The sequence below is a fragment of the Oxyura jamaicensis genome, chromosome 31 (assembly GCF_011077185.1).
Source record: "Oxyura jamaicensis isolate SHBP4307 breed ruddy duck chromosome 31, BPBGC_Ojam_1.0, whole genome shotgun sequence".
In the NCBI taxonomy this organism is placed as follows: domain Eukaryota; kingdom Metazoa; phylum Chordata; class Aves; order Anseriformes; family Anatidae; genus Oxyura; species Oxyura jamaicensis.
This window is the reverse complement of record NC_048922.1, coordinates 267,258-291,424: the sequence shown is the minus strand read 5'-3', so window position 1 is coordinate 291,424 and position 24,167 is coordinate 267,258. Positions and strand designations below refer to the sequence as shown.

The 24,167-nt window shown below is 46.2% G+C and overlaps 1 protein-coding gene across 1 annotated transcript; it reads left to right on the top strand.

Annotated features, from left to right (window-relative positions):
• The first annotated feature begins 1,723 nt into the window (after positions 1 to 1,723).
• LOC118155488 (deleted in malignant brain tumors 1 protein-like) lies at positions 1,724 to 23,705 on the top strand. The gene is made up of 11 exons (XM_035308786.1): positions 1,724 to 1,818; positions 4,541 to 4,864; positions 6,124 to 6,447; positions 8,664 to 8,987; positions 10,195 to 10,518; positions 11,183 to 11,506; positions 16,613 to 16,936; positions 18,895 to 19,218; positions 20,000 to 20,323; positions 22,906 to 23,229; positions 23,589 to 23,705. The coding sequence occupies exons 1-11, from the start codon at positions 1,776 to 1,778 to the stop codon at positions 23,597 to 23,599; spliced, it is 2,970 nt and encodes a 989-aa protein (XP_035164677.1). The 5' UTR covers positions 1,724 to 1,775; the 3' UTR covers positions 23,600 to 23,705.
• The last annotated feature ends 462 nt before the right edge of the window (positions 23,706 to 24,167 follow it).

Sequence of the window (24,167 nt, the reverse complement as noted above, 5' to 3'; positions counted from 1 at the left end):
AGGAGCAACAACGAATTGCAGCTTGGGAGGTTGGAATTTAAGAAAAAAAAATGCTGAATGGTGGTACAGTCAGGCTCAGTCTGTCACCAGAGAGACTGTGAATTTGTCAGATTTTTCAGGCTGGACAAAGCCACAATGAATTTGACCTAGAGGAAGCAGTAGTAGTGCTTTGATCAGTGTTTTGACTAGAAATCAGCAAAAGCACTTTCTCGACAACATCTCTGTGACTCGTAAGCTACTAAACCAGATCAAAAATTAAGCATCTCTGTAGCTTTTAGCTGTGCTATTTGAACTCAAAATGCTCGTGTTTGTCTTATCCATGAGGCAGCCCCTGAAGCTTCCACTGCTCCTCATGCCTCCAGATGAGCAGAAATCCCTGCCCAAAACTTCATCCATGATCTATGTCCAAGAAAATAAGTGGGCTGTGACATCAAAAATATAATCAAGGTGAATCAAAAAGGGAAAAAAATATATATAACAACAACAACAACAAAGTTTAGCCGCGTAGGCCTCAGAGATTGATCTTCTAAAGAATTGCACCAATGACAAACTTTTATTTAAAAATATTTTTTTCCTGAAAAATCATGTACTGCAGGTTAGCTGGAAGTTTGTTGTTTTTTTTTGTGTGTGTTTTGTTTGTTTGTTTGTTTTGTTCTGTTTTGTTTTGCTTTCTGAAAACAAAGTTTATTTTAATCACCAGTAATACAGCTGAGTGCTATTTCAGCTGAAGTTAAGCAAACTCTTTGCAAGCCATACCTCTTCTGCAGGCCAGGTTTTATTTTGTGCTCCCTAATTTACTCTCATATGTGTGCATGCAATGTCCCTTTCATGGGACAATATCTCGTATTGAACTCTTTGATCCTGAAGTTCTCATTATTGCAATTGGTTTACAGTGACTTCACCAATGCAGCCCCATCCAATTCCCAAGTGACTCCTCCTCACCCCCACTACCTGGGGAGTCTCCCTGTCCCCCAGCTCAAACAAGAGTTAATCCACAACATCACTGAGGTAGGAACAGGTGTCTTATTCCTCATCTAGACCAAACCCCTGATCTAGCACGGTCAGCTAGAGCAGTTGTCAAAAGCTGTGTCAAGTCAGTTTTGGAGATATCCAGGGATGGACACTTTACAACAACTGTGAATAGCCTGTTCCTGTATTTGGCCATCCTCACAGTAAAAAAAAAGTGTCTTCTTGTTTTCCATATGCTCCCCATTCCTAGACAGCATTTAAGAACTGATCAAATAGGCAGACCCAGATCATTCCTGCCTTTTCCAAGAAGGGCACTGCCTATTCACAAACTTGTCCTGACAACAGAATGATACATTTAGAGAAGCAGCAGAAACAGTTTGCTTTTTGCTAAAACAACAGAGGACAAAAGATTGCTTTCTATCATGGGTTATTTCTCCTCATTACATTGACAAACAGAAGAGCATGGGAGGAGGGAAACAGTAATAGGGAGATGCACGGAAGCAGAGGGAGGTGGCCGGAGTTCTGGTGGGTGAAGAGGGAGAGGCCAATTAAGGGGAGGAGTCAGGGTAAGGAATATTTGTCATCTACTTCAACTCTTGGTCCTTACTGTCTTCTCTCCTCCCTGCCCAGCCAGTCACTGACTCTGAGCTATTTGTCTCTCCTAAAAGAGATATTTTTCCTGCTCTACTTTGTCCAGACCTTCAAGGACTGAATTGTACAAGGTCTCTGCTGCTACCATGGGACCACCAGGAAGTCTTCTCCCATCCAGGGATTCCCACAGCAGGGGTCTGTCTGCCTTTGGAGGAATGAGGATGGAAACTGTGCTTTTCCTCCTGGTATTGCTTTGGGGTAAGTTTCCTCCTTTGCTCCTGGTGAATGGGATTCCAGATATAGTCTGATAAATGGTGCTGATGATGGACTGACCCCTCTCATATCCCCTTTTCCAGCAGGGAAATGGGATTTGTGGCTGGAAAAAAAATGGACTGAAAATTCAGTAAGCTTAAGGAAGGGATGCCATCCAGGTGGACCTGGACAGGCATGAGACGGGGGCCGATATGAACATCATGGAGTTCAACAAAGCCAAGTATCTGCACCTGGGTCAGGGCAATCCCAAACATGAATACAGGCTGGGGGATGAAAGGACTGAGAGCAGCCCTGAGGAGAAGAAATTAGGGGTGTAGGTGAAAGAAAAGCTCTGCATTAGCTGGCAGTGTGCATTTGCAGAAAGCCAGCCATAACCTGGGCTGCAACAAAAGAAGCATGGCCAGCAAGGTGAGGGAGGTGATTCTACCCCTCTACTCTGCTCTTGTGAGACCCCACCTGTAATAGCATGTTCAACTCTGGCTCCCACAGCAAAAGGAAGACGTGGACCTGTTACAGCAGTCCAGAAGAGGGCCACAAAAGTGACCAAAGTGTTGGAGCACTTATAGTTTGAAGACAGACTGAGAGATCTGGGATTGTTCAGCTTGGAGAAGAGAAGGCTCTGGGGAGACCTTATTGCAGCCTTTCATTAATTAAATGGAACTTAGAAGAAAGATGAAGAGAGACTTTTTATAAGGACATATAGTAATTGGACAAAGGGTAATGGTTGTAAACTGAAAGAGGGTTGATTTAGATTAGATATAAGGAAGAAATTCTTCACTCTGAGTGTGGTGAGGCACTGGAACTGGTTGACCAAAGAAGTTGTGGATGTTCTCTCCCTGGATGTTCTTGAAAGCCAGGTTGGATGGGGCTTTGGGGAACATGAAGATGTCCCTGCCCATGGCAAAGAGATTGGAACTAGGTCCCTTCTGACGCAAACCATTCAATGGTACTATGATAAATTAAACTCCTGGTGCTGAAAAAGGACATGACCTTTCTGAGGCAAGAGAAGACAGTAGCAGAGACCATTATTTGGTTTCCAAAGCTCACCTGGAGATTTAGAGGTATTATGAATGCAAACATACAGATACAAACCCTGGAAACAAACAAATTAAAGGATAAAGACAGATCTTGCTTTGATTGATCTCTGTAATCCAAAACTTAATCCTTTTATTTTTCCCTCCCCTCTACATTCACAGACTAGATTTAAACAGGACTTAAGAAGGAATCAGTATAGCAGACCTTCCTCACCTCCTTGTAAGAGCTACTGCCTAATGGGGTTGCATTTATATTCCACAAACCAGCATTTTCAGATAACTTAAACAAAAAATAAAACAGTAAAATAATGGGACAGGGATTATCTGTAGACAGTATTGTTACTCTTTGACCAAGCCTAACACAAGCTAAGGCTGCTTTGGGGACTAGGGTGAAGCAAAGGTTGGGCCAGAATTGTAAATACTCAAATAGCATGATTTGGCAGTTTCAAGCTTGTTAAAAAAATCATAGAATGATTGAACAGCTTGGGTTTGGAAGGGACCTAAAAGATCATCTAGTTCCAACCTCCCTGCATGGGCAGGGATGCCACCCACTAGATCAGGTTGCCCAGGGCCTTGTCCAACCCTGATGAGGATCCATCTTGGCAACATCTGTGCTTCATATTATCATAGAAAAGTGGACCTGGCAAGCCTTTATGTAGCATAAACCTGCTGTTATAATGCATAAAGGCTGTGGGAAGCAGCACCCAAGATCAAAGATATAGACTCAGTTTATGCATCAGACTGGGTCTTTCTCAATAAGGAAGGAACTCTGGTGTCTTCTGACAGGTTTGGATCCCAATAGCAGCCTGAAATTTCCTTTCAATGACGAAGAGAAACAGGCCCTTCTGTACCTCAGGTCCTCCTCCCTTGATATAAGATGGATGTTGACTGGAAATACTATTTTCTCTTCACTGTGTGGGAGCCCACTTGTTTAAGCACAGACAATGCTGGAACTGTCAGCATGTGGGAGGTGAATCCTACCCTATCCACTGTAGGCATTTGCCTGAAAATAGGTGCCGAGAGCAATTTAAGTTGCCTTAGTTTCTCTTTTCAGGACTCCAGCTAATGCTCTACAGGGTGCAGAGCTACAAATGACACCAGCAACCTACTTTAGACACATAAAGTATGCTTACCATGGCCCCAGGTGAGCAAGCTCTGGATAGCACAGTTCTGGCAAGTGTTTTTGATGATTACATGGAAATCCTAATTTGCACTCAGAGTAGTGAACTAAAAACTTCCTTCAACAACTTGCACTATACAGGGAAATTGACAGATCTTGGGAGAAATATTCATGGTGGAGGAAGCTGGACAAAAAGGGTGAGTAGGGATGGCCTGAGACCTGCAATGCTGCAATAGCACAGATCACATGGAAACACTGTGACCTCCATCTCCTTTTGACCTGAGATTTTCCTCTCAAGCTACATGGTACAGCCTAAGGTTTCTGTGGTGTGGAGCTGTTATATCATGTCACATTTGCACCACTAATTAGCCAACAAACTTTTATTTCTGTGTGCTTGCTGAAAGCACCAGTGGTTAACATTTCAGCAATCCTCCTGCAGCCAAACCCAAACCGACATTATTCCTACAAGAGCAAGATGTTAATTAACATTCTCTATTGTCAGCCAAAACCTGGCTCATGACTATTTCCCATCTTGTCTTGTTTTGTGATTCAGGTGTTGCCAACTCAGCTCCAATCAGACTCGTGAACGGCCCCAACCGCTGCACAGGGCGCCTTGAGGTGCTTTGGAATCAGCAGTGGGGAACGGTGTGTGATGATAGCTGGGATCTATCTGATGCCATGGTTGTATGCAGGCAGTTGGAGTGTGGGGAAGCACTGTCAGCTCCGGGCTTGGCTCAATTTGGCCAAGGAACTGGTCGTATCTGGCTAGATGACATGAATTGCAACGGTACAGAAGTTGACCTTTCTGCATGCAGGACCAGACCCTGGGGAGAGCACAACTGCAATCATGGAGAAGACGCAGGCGTTGTGTGCTCAGGTAACTTGTGTTTACACCACTCCTCATGTGGCACCAAGATGCTGTACAGTGTAGAGCATTGTTTTTAAGCCTGTTTGCAAGATTTTATTTCTCAGTCATTGCCACCCCTCGGAATCAGATTGGAGATGGATGCTTCAGAACTGTCCTCTACCATTCCAAGGAAAAGCTCCATTTTGTTGTTTGTTAAAGTTTTTTGTTCCATTTGTATTTTGTGACAATACTCCTGGTGGATGCATTTTATTCTCCAGACTGGCACTGTGATGAGAGATGACCGATATTGGGTCATTTTTCTATGAGCCAGTTCTGACCTGGATGTTGTGGTGTTGATGAATGCTGAGCTCCTGGAACTGGGTGGGAAAGGCTTGAGGGTGTTTCTTACCCTTCTACATCACAGTTAACTGAGGACTAAAGCATAATCAAGTGGCCCATAGGTCCCAGGTTGTAGAGAGAGTGTTGGAAGCTGAATGGGCTGCCCATTGACCCTTTTCATAACAGTACTTCCCAAAGACTCTGTTCCACTCAGCACCAAGCAATGAATAAGGTTTCCAAATGCACATCCACCTAGTTGGATATGGAATGGGATTCAACTCCGTATTAAGACCTAGACTTTATGTCTAAATGCAGGTGTCACAGTTTGGGCTGGGTGTCTTTCTGTTAGGAGCAGTGTAGTCCATTCCCCATAGAGTTGCCACACAGCTCGAAATGCCCTGGGGCATCTGACATAACTGCATGGGACTAGCAGATGAGACACATTCCCTAAGGTAGTCCCAACAGGATACCAGTTGAACTCTGAGGGAGGAATATGTGCAGCATTGCAAACACTGTTGATCACCCTTTTGGGCAATTGAATCAAACCTCAATATTTGGTGAGCTGAGACAACATCAACTAGCTAGAATTTCAATACTCATCTCACATGGAGATACCAACATGTATGTAAGACATGGGTGACTGCATATGCAGCCAGTTACCACCCTGGAACAGTTTCACAGTGTCAGTTGAAGTCCTGCTTCATAAGAAAATCCAAATCCTTTCTATTTATCTCTCTAATTAGGAAATATGAAACCACAGAGAAAAGTTCAGAAGTTTATACTCATCAGCCTTTTCAAGCCCTGAACAGTACTAGTGGAGAGCTTTCCTTCAGTCTCTAGGGGATCTTTCCACATGCAATCCCTGATCCTGATCCTGTTGGATTGTTGTTGTTAGTGATGGTTAGTTGATTGTTTTTGTTTGTTTGATTGTTTGTTATTTTTTAATGCAGGACTTAATAAAACAGTTCCACTACGATTAGTGAATGGTACAAGTCACTGTTCTGGGAGAGTGGAGGTCTTTTATGGCCATCAGTGGGGAACTGTCTGTGATGACAACTGGGATATAGTTGATGCTGAAGTTGTATGCCGGCAGCTGGGCTGTGGGACAGCCCTATCTGCTCCTTCCTCAGCTTATTTTGGGAGAGGCACTGAACCCATTTGGCTTGATGAGGTTATCTGCAGAGGAACCGAAGCTGCCCTGTCTGAATGCAGTGCAAAACCTTGGGGACTCCATGACTGTGTGCACGGAGAAGACGCTAGTGTTGTATGCTCAGGTAATTCTCACACAAGCATGTTTGTGGGGGGTGGAGATATGCTAGAGATGTTACAGGGGATCCTATTCCCTTTAGAGCAGAGCTGACCCAAACAGCCAGGAGAACTGTAAGGTAAAAAAATATTTATACTATAATGGTCTTGCTTCTTCTCTCTAATTGTCCACTGCATGAGTCATGGGTAAAACCAGTGTTCCTGCAGGGATTATTTAAGTGCTCCCCATGGGATAATACATGGCTAGTGGATGACTTGGTAGCAAATCTTTTCTCACCACAGAAAGCAATGGCTTCAACCACACCTTCATCTCACCCATGTCAGCAGACTTACTAACTTCCTAAGTTCCCCCAAAACTGTTGAACTAAGCAAGGTTTTTCCCATGGCCCATTTTGTCCCTCCAAATGTATTAATATCAGGTCTTTAAATGCAACCAGACACCCAAGGTTCCACCTTCATTTTTCCGTTCATGATTCCCAGATTCACTCAATCGTTTCCAATTCATCAACTGTCTAGTAAAGCAGAGGCAGCATATGCCACAGTTGGTTTACCCTTTGGCATTTGTCAGTGGGACAGTTATTACAAATATGCTGGTTGCTTAGACAACACTGGAAGGAGAAGATTTGATCCTCAACTGCCTGTCCTATAAGGAGACACTAATTAGAGTATCTCCTTTCTAGCCACATACGGTTTTTTAATGTTTGTAAGAACTTCAAATATTGAGAAATCCACATTTTCTTCATTGACCTGTGTATAACAAAGGTATTAACATGAGACTGAGGGGCAGTTGGAGAGAGAGGCAGTATGAGAGTGGTTCTGGAACCGCTAGTTATCTAGACTCTTTAAAACACATTTTGGTACCTTGGACATCTACAAGGGGCTGGCAAACATGCTACAGGACATACAGGAGAGCTAAGACTCCTTGTAATGGCAGATAGAGGCTAGAGCATCTTAAATAGCAATGGACATCAACATTTAAACAAGACTGGGGATTGCCTTCTGGCACCCCAAGTATATTTTAGTTTATGAAATACATTGAATCATAGAATATCCTGAGTTGGAAGGATCCACAAGAATGATCAAGTCCAGCTCCTGGCTCCACACAGAACCACACAAAATAAGCCGTATGTGTGAGAGACTTGTCCAAATGCTTCTTGAGCTCTGGCAGGCTTGGTGCCATGACCGGTTCCCTAGGGAGCATCTTCCAGTGCCCAACCACCCTCTCAGTGAAGAAACTTTTCCAATCCGATTAATACTTTCCCTGACACAGCTTCATGCTCTTCCATTGGATCCTATCACTGGTAATCAGACAGAAGAGATGAGCACCTGCCCCTCTGCTCCCCCTCAGATAGAAGCTGTATATTGCAATGAGGTCTACTGAAAACCTTCAACCTTCTCTTCTAAGCTGAACAAACCAAATGACCTCAGCCACTCCTCCTGCCGTGCCCTCTAGACCTTTCTCCACCTTTGTTTCTAATTTGTTTCTAATTTGTCTTTGCTTCACCATTCTAAGAGGTCGATGTCCTTCTCCCCTTGTGGTGCCCACAGGACTCGAGGTGAAGGCTGGCCACACTAGTGCAGAGGGCAGTGAGAAAAAACATTCCTCTAGACCACCTAGCTCTACCATACAGCCAGGATACTCTTGGCCCTTTTAGCTGCAAAGGCACACTGTTGATTCATATTCAACTTGCCACTGACCAGAACCCCCAGATCCTTTTCCATGAGGCTGCTCTCCAGCCTCTCATCCCCCAGTCCATACATCTATCCACGGTTGCCCCTTCCCATGTACAGAATCTGGCACTTGCTTTTGTTAAACTTCACATTTTTGGTGATTGCCAGGCTCTCCAACTTGTCAAGATGTCTCTGCAAGGCCTCTCCACCCTTGAGGGAGTCAGCAGCTCCTCCTAATTCAGTATCATCTGCAGACTTAGTTTGCATTTGAGTCCTGGATCCAGAATATCAATAGAAAATATTGGAGAGAACTGGCCCCCAAATGGATGCCTTTGGAACCCCACTGGTGACACTGCTGAACAGATAATGCTGTGATAGTGGAGAGAGAGTTTGTGTTGCTTCTTTATGCAATATTTTCCCATGTCAAAATCTACAAAATGCAAAGCCGTGAGAGTCACTATATTCATTGACAAGTGGGAGACAGACAAAACAAAATCTACATCAGATATTTCTACATTTTAAAAAAAAAATATATTTTTTTTTTTTCTTGTAGGCTTTGCAAAACCTGCCCCACTCCGATTAGTGGATGGCTTGACCCCCTGCTCTGGGAGAATTGAGGTGTTTTACGGCCAACGTTGGGGAACAGTGTGTGATGATGACTGGAACTTGGCTGATGCAGAAGTTGTGTGCAGGCAGCTAGGCTGTGGGAAAGCATTGTCAGCTCTCCACAGGGCTTACTTTGGACAAGGATCTGACCCCATCTGGCTTGATGATGTCAACTGCACAGGGACAGAAGCTTCTCTCTCCGAATGCATGGCCACTCCCTGGGGAGTCCATAACTGTGGGCATGGAGAAGATGCTGCCGTGGTTTGTGCAGGTACCCTTAATTCACCTTAAATCATGGGGGAAGTTATCTGTGAGTGATCCTGGGGTTCAGGTCCTTCACCACAAATAGGCCTTCCAAAGAAAGTGATAGGGAGTGCTTCAGAAAATGATGTGCCTAAATCTGTAGGTGATTATAACCTGTCATACTGTAGCCCTTCCATCCAGGGCTGACAGCTCTGGGTCTCAAGTGCTACCATTCTTTCTCCTGTTCCTCTTCCTTCACACATTCAAAAAATGTGTCTGTCGGGAATAGGTGTAGGTCTTCCACGCCACTGCTCTGCCCATCTGATCCTGTGCAGTTCCCATCAGCAGCTGCTGAGTTTTAGGAGAAGAGATTTGTCTTTCAAAACTCAGACAAAAAAAAGTGCACATATTAAATCTAAAACTGTGGTTTGGCCTCACATCTGTGAAGGAAACGGACACCCCTGGTGAAATTTGTCTGTCTTACCTCACAGTTGTCCTAAGACAGATGCTGCTGAGTTTTTAAAGGCCTATAATAAGCCACATTAATTCTATCCCTCAAGCTTGCTGCTGTTCAAGTCATATTCCTCAATGATATGTTATTGCATAACTTCACCCTAGCAAGTCCCCCCAGCACCAAATACTTGATGCTCAACATCACCAAAGCTTTACAGCTTCAGCATCTGTTATTTTCAGTCCTCAATCAATGCCTCATATCTTACAGAAATTGCTGATCTGAGCTGCCAAGAGTCCTTAACACAGCCAAGACCATAAAGCCCCCTGGTGCTCCTAGACCAGTGTTAGTCCACAGGTCTCTGTCCCTTCCAAGCTCACCAGCCCAGACTATTCCCCCTAGTCTAGCTCATCACAATCACATGGTGCAGGCATAACTTGAACTTCTGATGAAATAAGGGTTCAACAGAGCTGGCTGATTTTTATTCAGGACCAGTCAACAGGAGAGGTCAACTGGAGACCACCATTCTAGGATACAAGAACTGCTGCAAGGATCTGCTGGTCTGTTATGAATAAAGAGTGGTATCTGCCCATGTCACACAGCTGCAATCCAGGCAGCACAGAATCAGTATGAACCAAAACATAGAATCACAGAATCATCTAGGCTGGAAGAGACCTCCAAGATCACCTAGTCCAACCTCTGACCTAACACTAACACTAACAAGTCCTCAGTCCACATGATTGAAAGCCCCAAAAAATGATGCCTTTACTATTTCTCAATACAGGATTTGCTGAGCTGTTTCCAGTCCGGCTGGTGAATGGTTCAAATTCCTGCTCTGGGAGAGTCGAGGTGTTTCATGAGCAGCAGTGGGGGACCGTCTGCGATGACAGCTGGGATTTGGCAGATGCTCAAGTGGTGTGCAGGCAGCTGGGCTGTGGGGCAGCAATCTCAGCCCCTGATTCTGCTCAGTTTGGACAAGGAACTGGCCAAATTTGGCTGGATGATGTGAACTGTGCAGGAACTGAAACTGTCCTCACAGAATGCCGGGCCAAGCCTTGGGGAGACCACAACTGTAACCACAAAGAAGATGCTGCTGTGGAGTGTTCAGGTACTGCTAACATACATGTGGAGTACAATGGAGGGAATGCATTTGTGAGAAGGGTGCTGGTGGCTCTAGCGTCCCCTCAGGGCCAGAAGAGTGTGTGCTGATCATGCAGCTGTGGGCTGAGATATAAGGAGAATGATACATGGATGCTAAGGTTGTTTTTCATTCTACACTGATCAGGAAAATCCCTGGGGGATGTGAGCCATGGAGAAGGCCTAGGGCACTGTGTCACCCATTGTGCACAGAACCTGGAGCCATGCTCCAGGGAGCAGTTTGGAGCTCTCATGGGGACTAGAGAGCTATGGACTTTGACAGTGAGTCCTGATGGCTGGATTTATAGAGGCTCACGAGTAGGAACTCTGCACTCCCAAAGGCACAGTTTCCCCCTGCACTCTGGTCCTGTCAATTCTCCCCTCCCCCATTTTGGTGCCCTGCTGTTAGGGAAGAAATCTGGGTGCTCAGCTCTGAACACTCTACAGAGGAAAGATTCATTGCTAAAGTTGCCAAGGGTGTGGGAACAAATTCTGAGGTCATCCACTGCAGCTTTATGCACCAGGGGGTCAAGTGCTGTTGGCTACTGTACCATTGTGATGTTTGTTTTTGCCCCTACACAGCACACTGAGGCATGCAGTGCTTCTGAACATTTTGCAATTGTGTTTTGGTCCAGGTGTTGAAGAAGCAGCTCCCATCCGGCTTGTGAATGGTCCGAGTCATTGTGCTGGTAGAGTTGAGGTGTTTCATGATCAGCAGTGGGGAACCGTGTGTGATGATGGCTGGGACACAGCTGACGCTAACGTCGTGTGCAGGCAGCTGGGCTGTGGGGCAGCACTGTCAGCCCCTGGCTCAGCTCGTTTTGGAGAAGGCTCTGACCCCATCTGGCTGGATGATGTGAATTGTATGGGAACCGAGGCTGCCCTCTCTGAATGCAAGTTCCAGCCTTGGGGATCCCATAACTGCAAGCACAAAGAAGACGCTGGCGTGGTATGCTCAGGTAACCCCTGCCTGTGTCTCTGTCTGCATGATAGGGAAGGTTTTCTGTATTAACCTACCTGAAGGCTCTGTCTTGATGATGTGCCCTCAGTTCTTGAATGTGTTGTGAACTCTGTCATCATACTGGAGACGTGTTACATATTCCTTTTTTTGGCATGCATGTAGGTGTCCTTGTACACAGATGTTTTTTTGTTTCCCTTGGCTTAGAATAACAGAGTAGAGTAGGGTAGAGTAGAATAGAGTAGAGTAGGGTAGAGTAGAATAGAGTAGAGTAGAGTAGACCAGAGCAGAGCAGAGCAGAGCAGAGCAGAGCAGAATAGAATAGAATAGAATAGAATAGAATAGAATAGAATAGAATAGATCAGATCAGATCAGATCAGATCAGATCAGATCATTTGGAAAGGACCTACAAATATCATATAGTCCAACTCCCTGACCACTTCAGGGCTAACCATAAGTTAGAGCATATCATTGAGGGCATTAGCCAAATGACTCTTGAACACTGACAGGCATGGGGAATCAGGTACCTCACTAGGAAGCCCATTCCAGTATTGACCAACTTCATAGTGAAGAAATTTTTCTTAATGCCCAGTCTGAACGTCCCTGGTGCAGCTTTGTGCCATTCCCATGTATCCTGTTATTGGCTACTAGGGAGAAGAGGCCAGCAGCTCCCTTTGTTCTTCCCCTCCTCAGGAAATTACAGAGAGTAATGAGGTCACTTCTTAGCCTCCTTTTCTCCAAAATAAGTGCCCTCAGTCTCTCCTTAAAGGACATGCCATCCAGCCCTTTTATCAGATTTGTTGCCTTCCTCTGCATGCTTTCAAAGATTTAACTTCTTTTTTATACTGTGGATACCAAAACTGCACATAATATTCAAGGTGAGGCCACACCAACACTAAATATAACAAGATAACCACCTCTTTTTACCATCTGGCTGTGCTGAATTTAATGCATCCAAAAATGTGGTTTGCCCTCTTGGCTGCCAAGGCACACAGCTGGCTCATGCCCTTGAGCGTGCTATCAACCAACACCCCCAGGTCCCTTTCTGCTGAGCTGTTCTCCAGCCTGTGCCTGTGTCTGTCATTGCTCCATCACAGGTGCAGAACCCAGCATTTTCCTCTGTTGAACTTCATACTGTTAGTTATCGCCCAGTGTTCCAATCTATCTAGATCCCTCTGCAGGGCCTCTCATCCCCCTAGGGAATCAACAACACCTTCCAGTTTAGTGTCATCCTAAACTTGCTGAGGATAAACTTGCCTGGGACGGTTAGTGGACGGAGCGGGAGTGCAGGTAGTGCTTTCGTCCATCCCTATGGTGACAGGGAGGGGTACGGAGAGGACCAGGAAAGCCCACCTGTTAAACACGTGGCTCCGGGGCTGGTGCCAACGCAGAGATCTTGGGTTTTTCGACCATGGGGCAGTTTATTCAGCACCTGGTCTGATGGCCGTAGACGGGTCCCTATCCTTTAGGGGAAAAAGGATCCTTGGCCAGGAGCTGGCGGGGCTTATTGATAGGGCTTTAAACTAGGTAAGAAGGGGGATGGGGGTGAAGCAAGGATTGTTGGAGCTGTGCCAGGGGGAACAATAGCAAGGCCGGGGAATAAGGTAATGGCCCAGCTGAAGTGCATCTACACCAATGCACGCAGCATGGGTAACAAACAGGAGGAGCTGGAAGCCATCGTGCAGCGGGCAGGCTACGACTTGGTTGCCATCACGGAAACGTGGTGGGACCATTCTCATGACTGGAGTGCTGCGATGCCTGGCTATAGGCTCTTCAGAAGGGACAGACAGCACAGAAGGGGTGGCGGTGTGGCTCTCTATATTAGAGAGTCTTTCGATGTTGTAGAACTCGAGGCTAGGAATGACATGATCGAGTCCCTTTGGGTTAGGATCGGCAGGGACAACAAGGCTAGTGTCCTGGTCGGGGTCTGCTATAGACCGCCGAACCAGGATGAGGAGACGGATGAGGAGTTCTACAGGCAGCTGACAGAAGTTGCGAAATCTTCAGCGCTTGTACTCGTGGGGCACTTCAACTTCCCTGACATATCCTGGAAGCACAACACAGCCCAGAGAAAGCAGTCTAGGAGGTTTCTGGAGAAAGTGGAAGATAGCTTCCTGACGCAGCTGATTAGTGAGCCTACCAGGGGTGGTGCCCCGCTAGACCTTCTCTTCACAAACAGAGAAGGACTGGTGGAGGATGTGATTGTCGGGAGCTGTCTTGGGCAGAGTGACCACGAAATGGTGGAGTTCACTATTCTTGGCGAGGCCAGGAAGGGAACCAGTAAAACCACTGTACTGGACTTTCGGAGAGCTGACTTTGGGCTGCTCAGGACACTGGTTGGTAGAGTCCCTTGGGAGGCGGTTCTGAAGGGCAGAGGGGTCCAGGAAGGCTGGGCGCTCTTCAAGAGGCAAATCCTAATGGCGCAGGAGCGGTCTGTTCCCATGTGCCCAAAGATGAGCCAGCGGGGAAGAAGACCAGTCTGGCTGAACAGAGAACTGTGGCTTGAGCTTAGGAGAAAAAAGAGGGTTTATAATCTTTGGAAAAGTGGGCAGACCACTAGGGAGGACTATAAGGATGTAGCGAGGCTGTGCAGGGACAAAATTAGGAAGGCCAAAGCTCATCTGGAGCTCAATCTGGCTACTGCCGTTAAAGATAACAAAAAACGCTTTTATAAATACATCAACACAAAAAGGAGGACAAAGGAGAATCTCCATCCTTTACTGGATGCAGGGGGAAACTTAGTTACAAGAGATGAGGAAAAGGCAGAGGTGCTCAATGCCTTCTTTGCCTCAGTCTTTAGCGGCAATACCGGTTGTTCTCTGGATTCCCAGTACCCTGAGCTGGTGGAAGGGGATGGGGAGCAGGATGTGGCCCTCACCATCCACAAAGAACTGGTTGGTGACCTGCTACGGCACTTGGATGTGCACAAGTCGATGGGGCCGGATGGGATCCACCCAAGGGTACTGAGAGAACTGGCAGAGGAGCTGGCCAAGCCACTATCCATCATTTATCAGCAGTCCTGGCTATCGGGGGAGGTCCCAGCTGACTGGCGGCTAGCAAATGTGACGCCCATCTACAAGAAGGGCCGCAGGGCTGACCCGGGGAACTACAGGCCTGTCAGTTTGACCTCAGTACCAGGGAAGCTCATGGAGCAGATCCTCTTGGGAGTCATCATGCGGCACTTGAAGGGCAAGCAGGCAATCAGGCCCAGTCAGCATGGGTTTATGGAAGGCAGGTCCTGCTTGACGAACCTGATCTCCTTCTATGACAAAGTGTCACGCTGGGTGGACGAGGGAAAGGCTGTGGATGTGGTCTACCTTGACTTCAGCAAGGCTTTTGACACCGTCTCCCACAGCATTCTCCTCAAGAAACTGGCTGCTCTTGGCTTGGACTGGCGCACGCTTCGTTGGGTTAGAAACTGGCTGGATAGCCGGGCCCAAAGAGTTGTGGTAAATGGAGTCAAGTCCAGTTGGAGGCCAGTCACTAGTGGCGTCCCCCAGGGCTCGGTGCTGGGGCCGGTCCTCTTTAACATCTTCATCAATGATCTGGACGAGGGCATTGAGTGCACCCTCAGTAAGTTTGCAGATGACACCAAGTTAGGTGCGAGTGTCGATCTGCTCGAGGGTAGGAAGGCTCTGCAGGAGGATCTGGATAGGCTGCACCGATGGGCTGAGGTCAACTGCATGAAGTTTAACAAGGCCAAGTGCCGGGTTTGTATCCTGGCTTGTATCAGAAATAGTGTGACCAGCAGGGCTAGGGAGGTGATTGTCCCCCTGTACACGGCTCTGGTGAGGCCGTACCTCGAGTACTGTGTCCAGTTTTGGGCCCCTCGCTACAAGAAGGACATCGAGGTGCTTGAGCGGGTCCAAAGAAGGGCGACGAAGCTGGTGAGGGGCCTGGAGAACAAGTCCTACGAGGAGCGGCTGAGGGAGCTGGGCTTGTTCAGCCTGGAGAAGAGGAGGCTCAGGAGCGACCTTGTCGCTCTCTACAGATACCTTAAAGGAGGCTGTAGAGAGGTGGGGGTTTGGCCTGTTCTCCCACGTGCCTGGTGACAGGACGAGGGGGAATGGGCTAAAGTTGCGCCAGGGGAGTTTTAGGTCAGATGTTAGGAAGAGCTTCTTTACTGAAAGGGTTGTGAGGCATTGGAACAGGCTGCCCAGGGAGGTGGTGGAGTCACCATCCCTGGAAGTCTTCAAAAGACGTTTAGATGTAGAGCTTAGGGATATGGTTTAGTGGGGACTGTTAGTGTTAGGTTAGAGGTTGGACTCGATGATCTTGAGGTCTCTTCCAACCTAGAAATTCTGTGAAATTCTGTGAAATGAGCTCCACTCTTGCATCCAGATCATTGATAAAAATGTTGGACGGCACTGGCCCTAGAATGAGCCCTGGGGAACACTGCCAGGGATCATCTGCCAGGCAGATGTAGCCCCATTCACTACAACCTTTAGAGCTCTACCATCGAGCCAGTTCATCACACAGCATAGTGTGAACCTGTTCATCTCACAGTTGGACAATTCGTTCAGTAGGATGCTGTGAGGAGCAGTACCACAGACTGCACTGAAATCCAAAAAGACTGCATCCACTGCCTTCCCTTCATCCACCAAGCAGGCAGCTTTGTCATAGAAGGAGATCAATTTACTAAAGCAGGACTTTCTCTTGATGAACTCATGTTGACTATGCCTGATAATAGCTTTGTTCCTTAATGTCATTGAGTATCCCCCAGGACAATCTTCTGCACAACTTTTCCAGGACTGAGGTCAAAGTAACAGGTCTGTAGTTTCCTGGGTCTTCTCTCATGCCCTTGTTATGGATGGGTGTAACATTGCCTAGCTTCCAGTCAGCAGGGACTTCTCCATACTCCCAAGACGTTTTTTAAAATTATTCTGACTTACACTATACTATATCTAAATTATATTCTGAAGAATAAGGTACACAGACTATTATCCACTTAGTTTTGAACTGGGGAAGATATCCCACCTTCAGGCAACTGGATAACTGTATCCTGGATGTCACAAGATACTCACTGTGATAATGTATTTTACCTTACTTTTAATCAGGCTAATGACAACTCAGTAATGTATATTCCTGCCCTTGCTATTTTCTTCAGATACACCAAGAGTAGCTCCACTCCGATTAATGGATGGGCCAAATCGTTGCAGTGGGAGAGTTGAAGTTTTTTATGGCCAGCAGTGGGGAACCGTGTGTGGTGACAGCTGGGATATAAGAGATGCAGAAGTCGTTTGCCAGCAGCTGGGCTGTGGGAAAGCACTATCCACTCCAAACTCTGCTTATTTTGGAGAAGGGTCTGGCCCTATCTGGTTGGAGGATGTCAGTTGCACAGGAACTGAAACTGCCCTTTCCAAATGTCAGACCGGTCTATGGGGAGCCCATAACTGTAGTCATGGAGAAGATGCTGGTGTTGTGTGCTTGGGTAAGTCTCTTGTATTTCACATTTTGATTGACATTTATGGTATGTGGAGGGATGCTTGAAATGCCATAAGGTGCTCTCTTCCCATCTTACAGACCTCAAACCACAGTACTATACAGAAAAAGTGCTTCAAGCAGGGATGTTTGTAAATCCATTCATGTTCCCCTCTCCTTCCCATTCAAAATCTAACCATAACACTGTGGTGCTGCAGTCCAGCCTGCCACTTGCTGTGCTCAAGAATTTAAATTTGGGACTCTTTCCCACATGAGCTACTGGTAAACCTGACAGCATTGCAGGACCGGTGTGATTCATCCTAGTGTAGAGAACAGCACACTGTCACTTGTGCTCTTCTCTTTTTGTCAGTGACAACCCCAATGAACATACCACACTTGAAAAATCAAGATACACTCTCAGTTTTCTTTCTTTCCTCTTCAAGACAAGAACATGAAAAAGTCTTGCAGAAACTAGTTAATCTCCCTTCCCTTCTCCTTTCCTTCCTAGAACCATCTTCAGGAGACCTGTTTTCACAAATGTTTTTCCAGCATCTTCTCTGAAACCTCTACAGCTGACACAATTTCTTCAAAATTGTTACACTGCACTTCTTTGCCACTAGAAGGAAACTCTGACCTGACTATCTTTACCTGGAATTTATTGTAGTCTCTTCTCTCTTTGTAGTGTGTATTACTACTTATTCTTTGCCTTCTGTGAAGTGTGTTACATCTCAGTTTTCTCATCCTATTCATATCCACCTCTTGAGACAAGGCTTTTAGGCTTCTTCTCAATCCCCTCATTCTTCCCTGGTTTCTCCTTAGCTATTAGGCATATTTCTTCTAATCTGTTTCCAAGGTTTTGGAAGGCCCGAGTAGCTCTGAAGGCTTGATTTGGATGTCACGTAGTTAACACTGCCTTTTATACCTGTCTATGTCTTTCTTTGAACAGCACAACACTTTGGAATGCCACTCTCAATCCTTTTAATCTCTTTGTGAAGAATTGCCATGTAATTAATTCCTCTTCATCCTGTGTGCAATCATGTTACCTCCCCAAAGTGGTACACGTTTGAAGTGCCCTTACTGGAGATAACCTGTTTCTCTCTGGCTACTTGCCAACAACTTGAAAACACCCTGTGGATTCACTGACTAAACACAGATGCCTGTGTCTGAATTAAATGTACTGTTGTCCCTTTGCAGCCAGCACAGACTAAGACAACACAGTCTGTGGCAGGATTTGACCCCAGATTTGGGAAGCAGAACACCCAAAGCAGATTAAAGAAACTGCAACCTAACAGAGCTTTTTTTTTTTTTTTTTTTTCTTTTTTTTTTTTTTCTGTGACTGTAAAGGGTCCTCAGTGGAGTTGTAAAAGTGGGATTCAGTTGCCAATACATACCTGCCTTGTGTCATCTGAGATATCCTGTGATATCCCACCCAGTCTCTAATTGCAGATCCAGAAGGGCACAAATTACTCTTGATCCTGTATCAAGTCTGCCAGTCCGATTGGGATGTCTGGGATTTCCTGGGCATCTCAAATAGCACTAGGTACCAATAATCAGGAAAGCAAATCAGCTTCTTGAAGCTTAAGTCTAGCTGAGGTGAATCATACGCCAGTGTTCCCACCATGTTCCCTAAAGAGCTGACTCTGGCAAATGTCCTTTCCCTTGAGTTGTGGAGTTACTTGGATTTGCTGTCTGGGCATGGATATCTTTCTAGTCAAAGACAGGGTGAAAAGGGCTTCAAGCACCTCAGATTTGGGGATTTGAACCATCAGTACATCTCTTTTCCTTTGTTTCAGGCAGCACTTTTCCTTGACTTTTGGGGCAAGAGCAATCACATTGAACCTCCTTTTCTCCATGGTGCTTGTCTCTGGAATTCATACTAAGCCAAGGAGTGCATGCAATGCTTGTTGATGTGGCAAGCAGGAATGTCTTTGCCAGAATAACTTATCTTGTCTTACCTTTGTGGCTCAGGTGTTCCAGAACAAGTCCCAGTCCGGCTGGTGAATGGTTCGAACTTCTGCTCTGGGAGAGTCGAGGTGTTTCATGAGCACCAGTGGGGGACCGTCTGCGATGACAGCTGGGATTTGGCAGATGCTCAAGTGGTGTGCAGGCAGCTGGGCTGTGGGGCAGCAATCTCAGCCCCTGATTCTGCTCAATTTGGGCAAGGAACTGGCCAAATTTGGCTGGATGATGTGAACTGTGCAGGAGCTGAAACTGCCCTCTCTGATTGCAAGGCACGGTCCTGGGGAGACCACAACTGTAACCACAAAGAAGATGCTGGTGTGTTCTGCTCAGGTACTGCTGATTTATACCATGTAACATGGAGTACAATGGAACCTCTTTTGGGGAGAGGTGTCTGTGGCCCTGGGAGACATGTTTATCAATGTTGCTCTTGGATGAGATACAAGAGGATTGAATTCAGTGCTATTTTAGATTACTTGGGGGATTCAAGTCACCTGCACATTGCGGGAGGATATGACATAGTATTTAAAGAAGCTTGGTTTCCTACAGAGCTGCAGCTGGAAGTCAGATGACATTGATTGGCTACCAAAATGGATATGTTTTCTGGTTGCTGAAGTCACTTTGGAAGTGTGGGCCAAGTGGGGAGAGGGTATCCCAACATGCTGCAGAGTATAGTCAGCTGGTGATGTGCAGAACCGTTGTATTGAGTAATGAGGTAAATGGCACTCTTTAAATCATGACTGCACAACATCATGACAGAGACCCATAGCACAGTCACTGGGGAATGTGGGAAGGAGAAACAGATGACACAGACTACCCTGTCCATCCTAGACCCTACATCTGTAGAAAAGGGGAGTGTTGTGTAACCAGTGATAACACTGGCAGCATCTGCTGCTTTCCCTGGGGCCTTAAAGCAAGAGCTCAGCTCTTGGTGCTCTGTCCAGTAGCAATCTACTAGAGGTACAAATGGGCTCTGAGGCACTATCAGAGCAAATCCTTTCAATACCTTTTTTTTTTTTTTGGCACAAGACCCGTGTGAGGAAAGATGTTTTCTCACTTCCATAGAGCACTGAGGCATGAAATGCTCCCTGACCATTTTCTGTGATTGCTACAGGTGTCGAAGAAGCAGCTCCCATCCGGCTCGTGAACGGCTCAAGTCCTTGTGCTGGTAGAGTTGAGGTGTTTCATGACCAGCAGTGGGGAACCGTGTGTGATGATGGCTGGGACACAGCCGACGCCAACATCGTGTGCAGGCAACTGGGCTGTGGGGCAGCACTGTCAGCCCCTGGTTCAGCTCACTTTGGAGAAGGCTCTGACCCCATCTGGCTGGATGACGTGAATTGTATGGGAACTGAGACTGCCCTCTCTGAATGCAATTTCCAGCCTTGGGGATCCCATAACTGCAGACACGGAGAAGATGCTGGTGTGGTATGCTCAGGTAACTCCTATCTCAGTCTCAATGGTGTCCACAAACATGGAAGTAAGATTTTCACCTTCAGTAAAAGGACTTTTTTGAGGTCAAGCTGCTCCTAATGTCTGCTGCTAATGACTGTGGTGTATAAACCGCATCTTTTGTGATGTATACAATGGTCATGGCCCTGGCCATGGTCAACAGTCAACACTGGAAGATGATCCATAATTACTGAGTTGCCATCAGCAAGCCTCAATCTGATAGTTGTATCCCATCATTCAGCTTCTGAAGGCTCCAAGAATTTTACCAGGGCTGGATAGGTACCATAAATATCCTATTCCTGGCTGATTTACAAGGTTCAGGTTTGTAGTCTCATATGAACAGAGTCGTCTCTGAGACGGATAGTTTTACATAAAAATCACATGTAAAACTAAGAAATGTTTTCAGCAAGTCTTGACCTCTGTCTGACTGGGAAGTCTGTTTCATTCTGTCATGAGAAGTAATAAAATGTCACATTTCAGGATTTATAGAGAGTTTTGGAAAACTGAAACCACAGAATGTGGAATGTGCCTTTACAGCACTTTTATCTAAGTGTTTTTTCAGCTTTCTCTCAGGTGTCTCTTGCATATCTGCAAGAAGTCTCCTGCTCTGTTAAAGTGGTTGAGAGGCTCCTTGGATCATAGGACAATTCAGACCTTCAGACCTCTCTATGCCAGACTCATGATCAAAGCAAGATCAGCTGTGAGGGCAGACCAGCAGGCCTTCATCCAGGCTTGAAAACATCAGGATAATCGTCCCTCAGGGTAATCCTAAAGAATCACAAGGTTTTCTTAAAGATCTGTTAGCCTAGTTTCTCATATTTTAGCCTTTCTTTTCTACTTTTGGGGGATGTCAGAGAGAGAAATTATCAAAACTGTCCTGCAGTCCCTCCTTCTTTCCATGAAAAGCTTTGGGAAACTTGAGGAGAACTCAAAGCTCTTTCAAAAGGAGTCTGACCTGAACATTGAACAGTGCACATCTGCAGATGACCTGGCTGTGCATCTCCCCCTCCAAAGTCAGCAGAAAGAAAAAGGTTCCACAAATTCACCTGAATCACCTTGGATGATGGGAGCTGTAGGTGTACAGTTCCACAGCTCTACTTGTGGGGAAAAATCCCTTTCTGCTTTATATATCTTGGGATATAGGGTGTCTCCCAGAGGTACTCACTGCCTCCATCAGGAGCAGAGCAATGGCAGCATTGCAAAGAGGAACAGTTCTGCTGGCTCTCCTGAAATGCTTACATCCAAAGGCTTACAAATGTTGTAGATGACGTTACTCCTCCTTTGGCTTAATTGTCATGATGGATTGAAATGCTGTCATCTGACGCTAGTACAGAACAGACTGTTTGTAAACCAAAGTATTTATTTTACTCTCTCCTTTTGACTGATTCTGTGGCACATGGTTTCAGTGCAGAAAAGAGTAAGCTGACACTTCCTAAGACCACTTATTTTCCAGTCCTTCTGTCTTCACCAGGCACAAGAGGTTTCAAGAAAGAATAAGTGTATATTTATATACACTGCTGTAATCTAGTTTCTCCTAGCAAATTATCCAGAACACATATGATGAATATTTCAGTAACTGGAGTAAAATCTAAGGCCAAAAGAAGGTTTCAGGAACATGGTCTATTCACTGAAGGACGTTATGAAGCCTCACACATGTGACCCCATTTGTTTAGGAATACATCACATTTCTGAACATAGGTATCTAATGCTATGTAAGACAGCTAACGGGATGCAGAAATCTACGTAGGGCCAATATGAGCCCAGGAGCTATGTGAAACTTCCACCCTTCTGACATGAGAGCTGAAGAATGCCAAAGATGCTCCTCGGCATCTCATGTGGGAGAAGAAACCTAACTGGAGGCTCCTGAATTGTTCCTTTTGTATGGGTTTCATCTGTAGACAACATTGCATTTTTAATTCAGAGCTCTGCAGAGCATATTGCTCTTTATATGGAGCAGATATGGCGCCCTGTGTCACACAGTGATTCAAATAAACTATCGGAAATGTGCCTGCTCGGAAGGGATGAATTAACATTTCTTACTGGCTGGGAGACTGAAATACCACTCTCAGTCCTTACCAAGATGTTTTAGCAAGTCTGCAGGCAGAGGCAACAGAGAGGGAACTTGGACAGGACCTGAGGGAATGGCTTGAAGCTGTGACAGGGGCAGTTCAGGCTGGATATCAGGAAAAGGTTTTTTACCGAGAGGGTGGTCGGGCACTGGAAGAGGATCCCCAGGGAACTGGTCATGACACCAAGCCTGCCATTTTTTGGTTCAAGAAGCATTTAGATAATGCTCTCAGACACATGGTCTGAGTTTTTGGGTCATCCTTTGGGGATCCAGGAGTTGGAGTCTATGATCCTTTTGGGTCCCTTCCAACTTGGGATATTCAATGATTCTGTGATAGTATGGAGGTAACCCTGGGAGGAGCTCTGTCCACTCAGAAGGTCCTCTTTATCCATGGGACAGCTTGGTTGGCACTAGGACACCACAACGTGCCTATTGTCAGTAGGGTTTAGGTGCAGGGCATTTAAGTGTGCATTTATCTCTTTGGGTTGCTTTATGTGCAGGGATTGCAGAAATAGCTCCACTCCGGCTGGTGAACGGCCCCACTCGTTGTGCTGGGAGAGTTGAGGTGCTTCAGAGCCAGCAGTGGGGAACAGTGTGTGATGACAACTGGGACCTGAGCGATGCTGAAGTGGTGTGCCAGCAGCTGGGCTGTGGGACAGCCATGTCAGCCCCAGGATCCGCTTATTTTGGGCAAGGTTATGGCCGTATCTGGCTGGATGATGTGAAATGCTCTGGCAGAGAATCAGCCCTCTCCAAGTGTGTGGCAAGGCCTTGGGGAGTCCATAACTGCAACCATGGAGAAGATGCAGGCGTCGTATGTTCAGGTAACCTTCATCCATGTCCCATCCTGCTAGACATTAGCAGCTATTAAGCCTCTAAGCTGGGTTTTGGCACTGGTGGCCCTTCATCCCTTCTCAGTCTCAGACAAGTGCCACTTGTCTCACTTTCACCGTTTCTTTCCATGTCTCAAACAAGTGCCATGGGGTAGGGGGAGGTGGAGGTGTGAAGTTGGAGGTTGGTGTTTTGAGGGATGATTCCCATCTCTCCACAGAGCAACTCATTTTTCCTATTTGCATCTTTGAAATATCACTAGGATATTATATGTATACTACTAACTTTCAGTGGCCTTGCAGGATAAAGCAAGCTACTTTTACAGATCTGGATTGCATTCATTTCCTTCCAGGTGGGATCTAAACCTCACAGATCTTCCAGAGTGGAGAAGAGAGGCAATAGTGCCAGCTGACATGTGTATGACGTTTATTCAACCCAAACCAAAGCGATCCTTGAATGCCAAAGAGCATGCAGTACAGAAGCAAATCCCTGACGCTCAGATCTATCACACAGAAATGCAAACATAAAAACAATGTGCCCAAATCAGGGGCATGTTTTTCCCCAGGAATCTTCAGCGCATGAAGAGAGATAGACACTTGCATGGGGCAAGTCAGCCCAGCTGTCTCCTGAGTTGCTTCAGAAGCCTGTTCCTCACCTGGCTGTAGAAGGAGCCTTGGGTGATTTTGTGTCTGATTTGGGTACCTCTGTGGATGTCTGCAGATGGTTGGAGTGGACATGGTCCCACTGATCACAATTCCTTGCCTTGGTCACAAGATAATTTTCCAGGCATGTTCTCTCAGGGGGGAGGGATTATCTGGAGAACACGAGTGGGCATTTGAAGTCAACTTGTATCCCTGCAACATCTCACATTATCATCCACTCTGTGCCAAAGAGGTCATACAGCTCCCATGCCAATTCAGCTTCACCTGCT